Source organism: Kryptolebias marmoratus, linkage group LG11 (assembly GCF_001649575.2).
Source record: "Kryptolebias marmoratus isolate JLee-2015 linkage group LG11, ASM164957v2, whole genome shotgun sequence".
Lineage (NCBI taxonomy): Eukaryota > Metazoa > Chordata > Actinopteri > Cyprinodontiformes > Rivulidae > Kryptolebias > Kryptolebias marmoratus.
Genome location: NC_051440.1, coordinates 1,441,206 through 1,452,439, shown reverse-complemented (window position 1 = coordinate 1,452,439; position 11,234 = coordinate 1,441,206). Strand labels below are relative to the sequence as shown.

The window sequence follows — 11,234 nt, the reverse complement described above, 5'->3', positions numbered from 1 at the left end:
CATGTCAGCTCACTGCACAACAACATGTCAGCTCACTGCACAACACTGTCGGCTCACTGCACATCCCCATGTCAGCTCACTTCACATTAACACTTCAATTCACTGCATAACAACACTTCAATTCACTGCACAACATGTTGAGTCAATCAAAAGGTGATTCAGTCTTTTGAAAAAGTGAAAAGATTAAAAATACCTCTCTCATTTCGTTTGTTTTTTCATCAGGATTCGGTTTACAAGTTGATTTTTTTTCTGTAGGAGGGACTGCACACAACTTCTTGTTGTTTTCTTGTAACATACACGTGTGTGTTCCTTTGTTTTGACATCAGAGCAGTCTTTTTAAATTCACTGTTCTTTTTTAGAGCTCGGTTCCTTCCAAAGAGCATCCAAACAACAGGACATCATGGCTCAATTCATCTGAATCTTCTGATGAGTCCTCCAGCCCTCTGCTGTCTGTTGCAGGGCTACACATTTCTTCATCTCAGAAGGTAACACAAGACAGGCCTTTTTTCAGGGTAGTATTACACTTTTACAACTGTAACTATAATTATATTTATTTAGAGATTTTGATTTGATTCAATAAGATCAAAAAGTATAAAAGCTTGATTTGTTTAAAAACCTGCAGAAAACCTGACAGTAAGACAGCTATAGTTGCTGTCTTGGGTTTTTCTCCATTGTAAACAAAAGAATTAAAGGCTATTCAATAACACAAGTATTGCAAAGCAAAAAATAAAGGCCCAGAATGCATATCACCTGCCACCTGAAACTAAAATCATCTTATAATAAGAAATGACAGAGTTGGTCAGATACAGAAAATAACAGTGTGTGTGATCTCATACCACATGGTGAGATCTTGCCTGATCAGTTGTCGTTCAGAGTATGTGTTGGGAATCATTCACAGTTTTGGTTGGAATTATAAAGCTGAAGGATTTTCAATAGTGCAATCTTTTTTTTTTTCTTAATTTGGGGAAAATTTTATAATTGTTAGCAGATATTTATGTGTGATTTAGCTTTATTTCATTTGAAGCTGATTTCTCTTGGCAGGAAAACAGTCACTCAGGGGTACATGCGTGTTCTGTGCCTTTTGGATAAACTGATCATTGAAGATTTGAGTTATTTTGATGAGGGGTACTTTCTTGTGTCCCACTGTTACTGTAGGATGTACGGGTGACACAAGGGGTTCAACATCCAACAGATTCCACCTCACAACGCTTCAGAGGCTTCACCTGCTCAACTCCAATTGCCAATCAGAAAATCATGTCAGTCGACGTCTCTGAGGTTTCCAGCATCCTCACAAAGTGTGTTCCTTTCAGATCCCAGTAAGGGTGTTTGTTCTCTTTAATATTGTTTTATTCACAAGTTAACATTTTCTTTTAAACATATTTGTTAAGCCCCCCTTCACACAGGATGATAGCCCGCCATACTCTCCATGACCTGTCAGAATGTAGCTCAATCCCAACAAATTTGGAAAACCTTCATTGTGATGCTACTATGCTTTTAGTACTCAGCAAGTAGGGTTTTCCTGCCATTTCCTGTGGCCACAAATCTTTCCTGCACCCTCTCTACATCCTATATGTCGGCAGCACTTTTTTGTTCTAAAGCCAGTATCTCACTGGGCTGTGACTGTTGGAAACAGGTTGATGAACAGCATTCACAAAGGAGACTCAAAAAACTGTCTCCAAACCTTTGTAAGAGTTCTGTTCCCTCACGTGACTTGTAAAGGCTTGTAGTGTTATTGCTTGAGTTTCAAACATGTTCAAAACATTTATGTGACAAATATTCTTTAAAAATAGTTACAGCGGGTGTCACTAACCCATCGCAATTTAGTTCTCGTAATTCTAGGGAGCTAAAGTTTTATTTTGACTCCTGTGCAGAAGCTCTCCTTATGACAGAAACCGTCTGAGGCAACAGTCCTGAATGTCTAACTCTAAAAACAACTCCAACAATTATTAAAAAACTGGTCCATCTATCTTCATTTCTAAAGTGTACTCCAGTAGTTTAAATCAAACGTGAGGGGGGCTCTCAAGGCTTGTATGATGTGGGTGGAGGTGAGCAGCAAAATAAAGTGCACGGTCTAGAATACAGTACTCTGCAACTATTTTGAGACAAAACTTTTTTCTGTGAATATTTTGAACATGTTCAAAATTCAAGCAGCAAGACAGCGAGCCTCTGTGACTCATGTGAAGAAATGAAGAACACCCACAAACATTTTAAGGCATTATGGAAACTCCTCTGTCACCATTTAGATACTGCCTTATTGGGGAGCCAGCTGTGTTCTTTATAGGCCCCCTCAAAGACTATCCCTATTCTGATGCTGATTTTTATGTCATAAAGGGGTCATCATCCAGTGTGAAGAGGGTCTAACTGACTGCTTATTAAATTAAAAGACCTGTTTAGTGGTATGAGTAATTTAATGGCCTGATGTGTGAACTGATTTGCAGAGACAAGAAGGTGACGATACAAAAACCTACTAGTGATGGAGAAGTGGATACAGCAGGAACCATCAGTCCTAACACAGGGCAGCCCTTGAGGTCTCTCAGCCACATCAGTGAAAGTAGTGCTGATGGTGTTTTGACAGACCAATCTGTTGGTGAATCGGGGGATGTTATTTCTCTGGTGTCTGGGACCTCTGTCAGTGACATTGACATAGAGTGGCCCAGCATAACCCCTGAGCCTCCCAGCCTAAGTGCCTCACATTCTGACATGTCACCAGGGGGGCTCTGTGTTGATCAACTCTCGCTGGAGGATCCAAAGGGTGAATCTGTTGTCACATTGTCTCCCAGGACTGAGAGAGAGGACCGGAACACTCAGCCAATAGAGAAAGATGAGCCATATGTGGAAACACACTGTCTGCCCAAAGAGGGAGATGGCTTGGTAGACACTGGGTTGGAGGATGCTATGGAAACTCTAGTTTCCTCTCTAGATGATTATAGAGGACAGTTTCCGGATTTACAAATACTAGAAGAGGAGCTCAGGCTGCTACAGGCTACACTGAAGGTAAGGTTAGGACTGATGTTAGTACATGTTCTGTTTGTACTGGTAAATGGGTGTCATTAAAAGCATTTTCACAAAACACTTTAAGCCTGGATTTAGACACCTTCTGGCCGTCTCAGTGTGATTTCTGAATGGACCCAAGGGGCATGGGGGTTTGAAGTCAACCCACCACTGATGTGCCTTTGTGCCATCAGGCGAGATAGTAACAGAACCTTAGCAGTCAACATGTAAAACTGAGCTGGATTTGTGGTGGAGATGTGGTGATGTAGTGATGTCATGGTCTGTGTGACAACCTGGCCGCAGGATTTTAAAGCCTAAACAAAAATAAAAAGATTCATTACACAGGAGAAGATTAATGATGCACAGCAACTTTATATTTAGTTTAAAAAAATTAGTTAACCACAAAGAGAATCACTAAACTGAGATCATCTGTTATATTTTGAAAAACAAAACGAGGGATATGTCCATCACACATCTAATGAGTTCTGCTCCATGCCTCTTTTGGTTCCGCCATGCTCGCTTCATTTCTGAAAGCTCACATCTAGGACATGCCTGGCTCCTTTACTGATTTATGAACCAGAGGCAGCATAAAGACAGACTTTGTAGCCATTTCCCTGAAATGTTTTGTGAAAGTGCCTTTGTTCTCTGCTAAGTGTGCGTGTTTGTGTGTGCAGGGCAGCAGGTACAGCCACTCACCCAGCACGGTCAGCCTGTCAGTGGAATCAGCTTTAGGCAGCTTTGACTTCCTGAATACATCAGACTGTGAAGAAGAGGAGGAAGACAAAAGAGGCATGAAGAGAAGGAATGGCAGGTCAGTGTGGATAGTAAATGAAACTGGTCTGTGCAGAAGTTTCAAATCACCCCCCTATTTCTGTACATTTTGCCTTCAAGCAGGCAGACTTTCCTATAATCTCTTAAAGTGGTCCCGATCAACAGTTCTTCAGACTGACTTCTAAAGCCAACCTAATTCATGATGGCTGCCACAGCTAACTGACCTTAGAAAACTCAAAGATGGCTATAATTCTGTCCATTTACAGATATTGAGCTAAGATTTGATGTAATAGTAGCTCAGAGTCACTCACATTACATAGTCTGGGTGTTATATCTCATGATATCACAAGATCATGAATAACAGTGTTTTCAAGGTTTGACCAAAATAGCTACAACTCAGTTATTTCTTATCATTAGATGATCTCTCTCAGTTGAAGCAGGTGTAAATTCATAGACTATTTTCATCAACACTTTTTTTTCTTTTTACCGTGGCAGTACCTGAAACCTTCAGTTTTACAAAGGTACTTAGCGGTGATCCAAACTCTAGTTTGTCCAGCTGTCTTCAGAAAGCAAGATGAGTTGCCCAACAGAGACCTGCACCATCAGAAGCCTCACCTCATAGTGTGCTTGTCTTGCATTTGTTTAGACCTCAACAGGATCGAGGCTGGGACAACCACTTCTCGCCTGTCCCGCCCCTTACCACCAGCTGCAGCGCTCTGGACAGCTCCCTGGTCATCCACCTGAAGAACTGCAGTGCACAGCTGTTGGTAGGAGTCCTGCACCATTCCTAAGTCATTTACCTCTTCTAGATTCTGATCCTAAGCCAGTCTCTCATTGAGCTGTGACTGTCAGCAACCAGTTGGAGAAACAAAATTGTGAGAAGATAAGTAAATTTTTACTTGAAATTACATGGAATGATATGTGTTTGTCGTATGGATGTCGCACAAACACACAGCAAATTTTGGTTTATATTTTACATAACTATCATGCCACTGTTGCATGACATTCTTGCAACCAAACTGCTCATTCTTGACACTTGTTACTGCCACTCAACAGTCATGAGAATGTTGTTTAACAGTGGAGTGCTAGTTAGGGTGATGTATAAAGCAATAAGCAGCTCAGAGAAGAAGCTGCTGCATGAGGACCAGGATGACCTGCTGAAGGCTGCAACAGAACTCCAGACTGCTGCTGTGATCAAGAACGACCAGGTCAAATGGTGTTTGTAATGTTCAGTTCTCATTTTCTCATATAGGTCACAATTTAGTTTAACAGGTTCCCAACCCCTCACAAAGTTGTCTGGCAAGTCTTCCAATTTCTGACTCACAGAAACTAAACAGAAACCGGTTTGAGATAGATTCCAGATGTCTATCACAACTATTTTCAGAGAAAATTTCTTGGGCATAGTATTTGAACAAGTTTCAGTTATCAATCATTTCAGCACACGATTAAATGTTAATGGCAACAGAATCAAGAAAATCCCATGCAGACAGAAAAAAAGCTAAAAATGCAGGGAGGGACAAAATAGAATTATATTGTACACACACATACATACATATGTCACATTTGATAGAAACTTCTTAATTGTCAAAATGTTTCTCAGGTTATAAAAGGCCAGTTTAGTTTAGATTTTTGTGACCGTTAACATACAGATCAGTGTATAATATTACACTAACGTTTTGTGGACTCCAGAGATGGAGAACTGTAAAGAGATGCAACATTCTGTCTCTAAGCTTTTCTACTAAATATTAGTATTTCTGTTGTATCTTTTTCTAGTTAAAATACATTGTGTGACATTTATACATTTATATCATTCATACATTGGGTAAGGGAGTTCATAGGATCCGTATCAACAGAAGGTAAGGAAATGTACACCTGCAAATTATCTGCATAATTATGACAGTTTACATTATGTTTCTAATTGACATGTACAGGTGGATGCATATAATGGTTGAATAAAATAGGACCAAGTATTAAACCTTGAGGTACACCACAAACATGACTGTCAAAAATAAAATCATCAGTGTTGTAAATCTTTAAACCACAGACCAGAGAATTCCAACCAATTTTCTAACCTGTCCAACAAAATCTCATGATGAACTGTGTTAGACGTGGTGCTGACATCCAGAAGCACAAGAACGGGTTTTTTTTAGAATCACTGTTTATGTGCAGATCAGTTGCATTTTTAAGGATTGCAGTTTCTGTACTATGGTGACACTTAAAAATCTAGCTAATGAATCAGGCTTCATTTGATTAAAAGTGACTAGATTTTATTTCTTGAGTTGCTGCTGTTCAAATGATGATTGCTCATAAAAGTTCCTGTTTGGTGTGAAGTGATCTGTTGCATTATGTGTGTAGTGTCTGGGCGTGTTTGGTCCTCTGCGGTGTCGAGAGATGTATGCCTTAGACAAACTGCTGAGAGAGGCTTGTGTCTTTAAAACCATTCATCACATCATCAGGGAGAATCCACTTCGCCTGAGACAGCCTGCTGAAGGTATGTTGGAGTCTGTCTGTCTGTGCCTCCTGTCTTTTCTTAGAAAAAGTAAAAATAATGCTTGGATGAAACATCTGTTGTGCTGACATGTTTATGTCAATTTTATTTACAAGAGAAATTTAAAGAAAATGCTCTTACACTGACATTAACATGTGCTCTGGGCTGATGTCTGTAAAAGGAGCATGAAGGGACTGAAATTTTCATTATGAACTTAGAGAGATTTTATACTCCTAAGTAATGTGATATTGCACAAAGTATCTTACTTTACTTATCTGATTCATACTCCAAAGGAGATGCACCACTGTTTTAACACTTTAAATAACCGATTTTTTTCTTATTTTCAAGGGTAACTAGTGGTGTACAGGCTAAGTGGGACTGAACTAACTCAAATCATAAATCCAGTTCCTATCCAGATTCAAATCCACTTAAAGTTGATTTCATTCCAATTATAATACAATACATTCACATACAGTACATTATGAAATGCAAATTAACTGAAGTTATCTACCTCAAGAAACCAGCAGATTGCATTGAGTTTTCACTTCCGTGCAATCTACCATCCTGTACAGCATGGAGCAGACAGTGGAAAGGAACAACTTCCTTTAAACAGGAAGAAACCTGCAGCAGAACCAGATACAGGATGTGCAGCCATCTGCCTCAGCTAGCTCGGGTTTGAGAGGGCAAGAAGGAGACACAAACAAACACAAAATGAATGGTGCAGGTGTAGTTTTTGTGGGAAGAAAGACAAAGAAAAACATGTTAATGATAGCTATAATTGCATGTATAAACATGGAGGGTAGAGAGAGTTAAGACAGTGGCAGAGTGAGGAAATGTCAAAGCCTATAGCTTCATAACTAAGGGATAGCTCAGGAAACCCAAGCCAAACCCTAACTATGGGATTTATCAAAAAAGAAAGTCTTAAGCCTAGTCTTAAAAGTAGACAGGGTGTCAGCCTCACAGACAGAAACTGGAAGTTGGTTCCACAAGAGAGAAACCTGAAAACTGAAAGCTCTGCCTCCCATTCTACTTTTAGAAACTCTAGGAATCACAAGTAAACCAATGCTCTGTTAAGAAAATATGGAACAATGCAATCTTTAACATCAGATGGAGCTTAGTTGTTCAGAGTTTTGTTTGTTAGAAGTAAGATTTTAAATTCTATTGTAAATTTGACAGACAATGGAAAGAAGCTAAAATGGGAGAAATATGATCACTCCTTATAACTCTGATTAGAACTCATCAGTTTTTTGATATTTCTAATTTTAATGATATTGAGCAATTGGATTGCAGTCCCAGTAACATTTTTATGTAGGGGTTAAATTACATATCCCAATCAATAAAAAATACCAAAGTTCTTTACATTAGAATTGGAAGCCAAATTAATGCCATCCAGAGGGAGTGAAAGCTTGCAAAGTTTGTTCCTTAGATGCTCAGGTCCAAAAACCACAATCTCTGTTTTGTCTGAGTTTAAAAGCAGAAAATGAAGATTCATCCAGATTTTTATGTCTTTAAGACATGTTTGCAATCTAAGTAACTGATTGGATTTGTCAGGTTTTGTGGATAAATATAACAGAGTATCATCAACATAAAGAATGATGGACATTTACCCCAATCTGTCTAATAATTTTACCTATAGGAAGCATATATAAAGTAAAGATTAAAGATATTGGTCCAAGCACTGAACCCTGAGGAACTCCATGACTAACTCTGATGTAAGAAAGAAAATTTGAAAGTGTGTAACACTGAAAAGCATCTTTGTTTCATATTTTATAGAAAATCAAAATGGCAGTGAAACGAGTTTTTGACTTACTTCCTGTCTTGCAGTGCTACCAGAGCTGGGTCGATGTCTTGGTGCTGTGTCACTATGGCAACTGTGTGTGGGGCGTGGCAGCATGTACTGTGTCTCTGCTGACACTTTCTTGATGACACTGTCTACAATCTACTCCAGCATGCTGCATGAGAGAGCAGACCCAGGTACACTTGTGTGTGTGTGTCTGTGTGTGTGTGTGTGTGTGTGTGTGTGTGTGTGTGTGTGTACCATGTTACAAACTCGTGCACATGTTTTCCCAGTTCTCTTGTGCCTGGTTGAGAAAGTTCTAGACCAGAAGTTTCCCCGGCATGGAAACAGGGACAAACTGATGGTGACAGTGTTCCAGCTGTGGAGTTACTTGGAGTCTAATGGCATCAGCGACATAGAGACATACATCACTGAGCTAGCAGAAGAAGGTATACACTCACATAAATATATACACTGAAACAAATGCTAAATATTACAGTACTTGTGGGAATGTTTGACACTCGTTATGTTTACTTTTTTAATTACAAAAATCCCTTTATTTTTCTTTATTTTTGATCCATTTGTTCCTGTTCAGTGCTGTGGGAGCTGGTGCCTATCTCCAGCAGTCACTGGGTGAGAGGCAGGGCAGGTCCATCATAGCCATGAGTCCAACATAGTCTAATAATTTCAATACAATTGAAGAACAATTCAAACTGAAACAGAATGAGATTCACTTTCAAAAAATATAAAAATGTTACTTAGAAAAAAGCTGCTAATTTGCATTGAATCTTCACTTTGATGCCTCAACCAGCTGTGGGTTGGGTGGACAAGAATGTAACACAACCAGAATTACTGAGCCAGGTGCAATGTCTATGGGAAAGACAGAACAATTAAAATGCAAAGTTGATGGTGACAATGACTGCAAATACTAACATGGAGGGGAGAGAGAGTAAGGACAGTGTAGTGAGGAAATGTGGTACATTGACCTCCAGCACTATCAGTTCATCTGCTAGACAGAGATGAGCTGGCTTAAAGTGAAATTGCAAATGGCAGGAATGATTTCCTGTATCGTTCTCTGTGCCAGCAGAGCTGAGTGAGTTTAGGAGGGTTTAGGATTTATTAAAAAGTTTTTGCCCTTTAGCTGTTGGAAATCTGTCCGAGTGTCCATCTGTCTCTGTCCTAATTATTTTCTGTACAATCCAAGATTGTTAATAACACTGACCAGCAGGGGGACAAATATGAAATAACACTAACGATTAAAAACCTTCCAACAGTGTGGCTGGTGCAGAACCTGTCATCAGGAGACCAGGATGTGATCATAAACGCTCTATGCAGACCTGCAGAGTGCAGCCTGAAGAGGGAAGGACTTCATGCTGTGGCAAAATTATTAAAAGATCCACGAAGCAAAGTTTTAACATCTGCACGCTCTGTACTAAGAACCCTGTCAGCTCAACCCAGACAGAGAGAACAGGTGATGGATGGATGGATGGATGGATGGATGGATGGATGGATGGATGGATGGATGGATGGATGGATGGATGGATGGATGGATGGATGGATGGATGGAGGAATGAGGGGATTGTGGTAGGTCAGTGGTCAGTGCTGCAGTCTCATACTCCTGAGGAAGCATTAGTCACTCGAACACATTCTCAGACTATATTGTGAAAGCAGTGTGCATGTGTGTGTGTATGAACACCACCAACTGCAGCACAAGCCTTGCACTTTGTGTATTAAAGACAGTAATCGCTATATACATTGTCCTTCACTTTCTCAGGCTTTGGTGAACTGTTTGGAGATGTTGGAAGACGATGACCTGGATGCCAGAGTTTGTGGATGCAAAGCTTTAGCTTGTCTCAAGGTAATAAACAGATTTTTAGTTAGACCAAAATGTTTTATGAGACCAGTTATTCCTGTTCAAGACTTTCATGTTAGGGAGCATATAATTGTATATGTATTTGTTGTTGAAGTCACATTTGATTTTATTTTGAATTTGCCAAACCTCACAAACACATCCGATACATAAATGATCTCTCCAGGTTTTACCAGAATAACTTTTTAAAACTTTTTAAAACATCTGACTGTGACAGGGAGGAATTATGTTCAGGATGGTGTTTGTAAATCTATAAGTGACATTGAGTGACATGTCTTGAAACATTCTCAATTTTATTGCTCTAGCTGCAGAAGCACACAGTCTTCTTGCTTGAATTTGAACATGTTTTAAGAATGTGTGTGATAGAGTTTTGCTCAAAATAGTTAGAGAGACGTTGCAGGCATCTCAAACCTAGAGCAGCAGAGCTATATTTTGACACTTGCCAGACAACATGTCTAGGCCTAAAAACAACAGCAATGAAAATCTCATCTGAACCCTGAGGAACTCCATGATGAATCTCAATCACTGGAGATTCCTCACCAGTGCTGTTCACCAAGGCACAGCCCAGTGAGATACAGGCTTTTAAGTTTAGTATGTTAGTATTGTCATTCAAAGCTTTTTAACAAATCTGAAAAGATGCACAACCTCTATAAGGAGAGCTTGGATCTCTGTGATATTTCAACACAAGTGTGCCACTAATATTCCAACAAAACTTCAGGAAGTTTTTTCATTTACTTTTTGGAAAAAAGATAAAAGACAAGTTTTTTAACAACCATCAAAAAATCTTTGTCTGCAGCTGGGTTGTGTTTTATGTATTTTATCCCTGAAGGTCCAGATTTTTACTACCATGTTCTTCGTTTGTTTTTCCAGGCCAAAGAAAGCATTGAACAGCTGGTTTATCTTTGTCAGACAGATAAGGAGGAGGTTCGAGATGCTGCCAAACAAACACTGCTGGAGCTGGGTAATGTTAACTGTCATAATGTTTACAGAAGCTTGACAAGTCAAGTCCTTCACACTTGTTTTGGACAGGCTATAAAATGAAGATGCAAACAGCGACAACTAGAGATTGCTATGTGCCTAAATGTCAGCAGAGAGATGTCTTTCAGTTTCAGACCAGTCAGTTTCTACAGGACTGAAAAAGACAAGAGCCACCACGCAAATAATTTATAAAGTTCAGTCAAAAAGTGTTGAGTCTTGTTGTGAGCATTTACAATAATGCAAGAAATACATTTTAAGAATGACTCTAAATCCATCCATCCATCCATCCATTGTCTTCCGCTTATCCGGGGTCGGGTCGCGGGGGTAGCAGCCTAAGCAGGGAGACCCAGACTTCCCTC

General features: G+C 39.6%; 1 protein-coding gene across 7 annotated transcripts in view; it reads left to right on the top strand.

Annotated features, from left to right (window-relative positions):
• The window catches only part of ripor1 (RHO family interacting cell polarization regulator 1), an 86,695-nt gene that overhangs the window by 65,439 nt on the left and 10,022 nt on the right, over positions 1-11,234 (top strand). For 6 of the 7 annotated variants that reach the window (XM_017433925.3, XM_017433922.3, XM_017433921.3 and 3 more), the window contains 11 exons: positions 360-485; positions 1,156-1,316; positions 2,439-2,994; positions 3,666-3,802; positions 4,409-4,529; positions 6,118-6,253; positions 8,075-8,224; positions 8,321-8,476; positions 9,302-9,498; positions 9,802-9,885; positions 10,768-10,858. In XM_017433925.3, coding sequence (XP_017289414.1) covers positions 360-485; positions 1,156-1,316; positions 2,439-2,994; positions 3,666-3,802; positions 4,409-4,529; positions 6,118-6,253; positions 8,075-8,224; positions 8,321-8,476; positions 9,302-9,498; positions 9,802-9,885; positions 10,768-10,858 — 1,915 coding nt within the window. The remainder of the gene's footprint in view (positions 1-359; positions 486-1,155; positions 1,317-2,438; positions 2,995-3,665; positions 3,803-4,408; positions 4,530-6,117; positions 6,254-8,074; positions 8,225-8,320; positions 8,477-9,301; positions 9,499-9,801; positions 9,886-10,767; positions 10,859-11,234) is intronic. The other variant, XM_017433924.3, reaches the window with a different exon arrangement.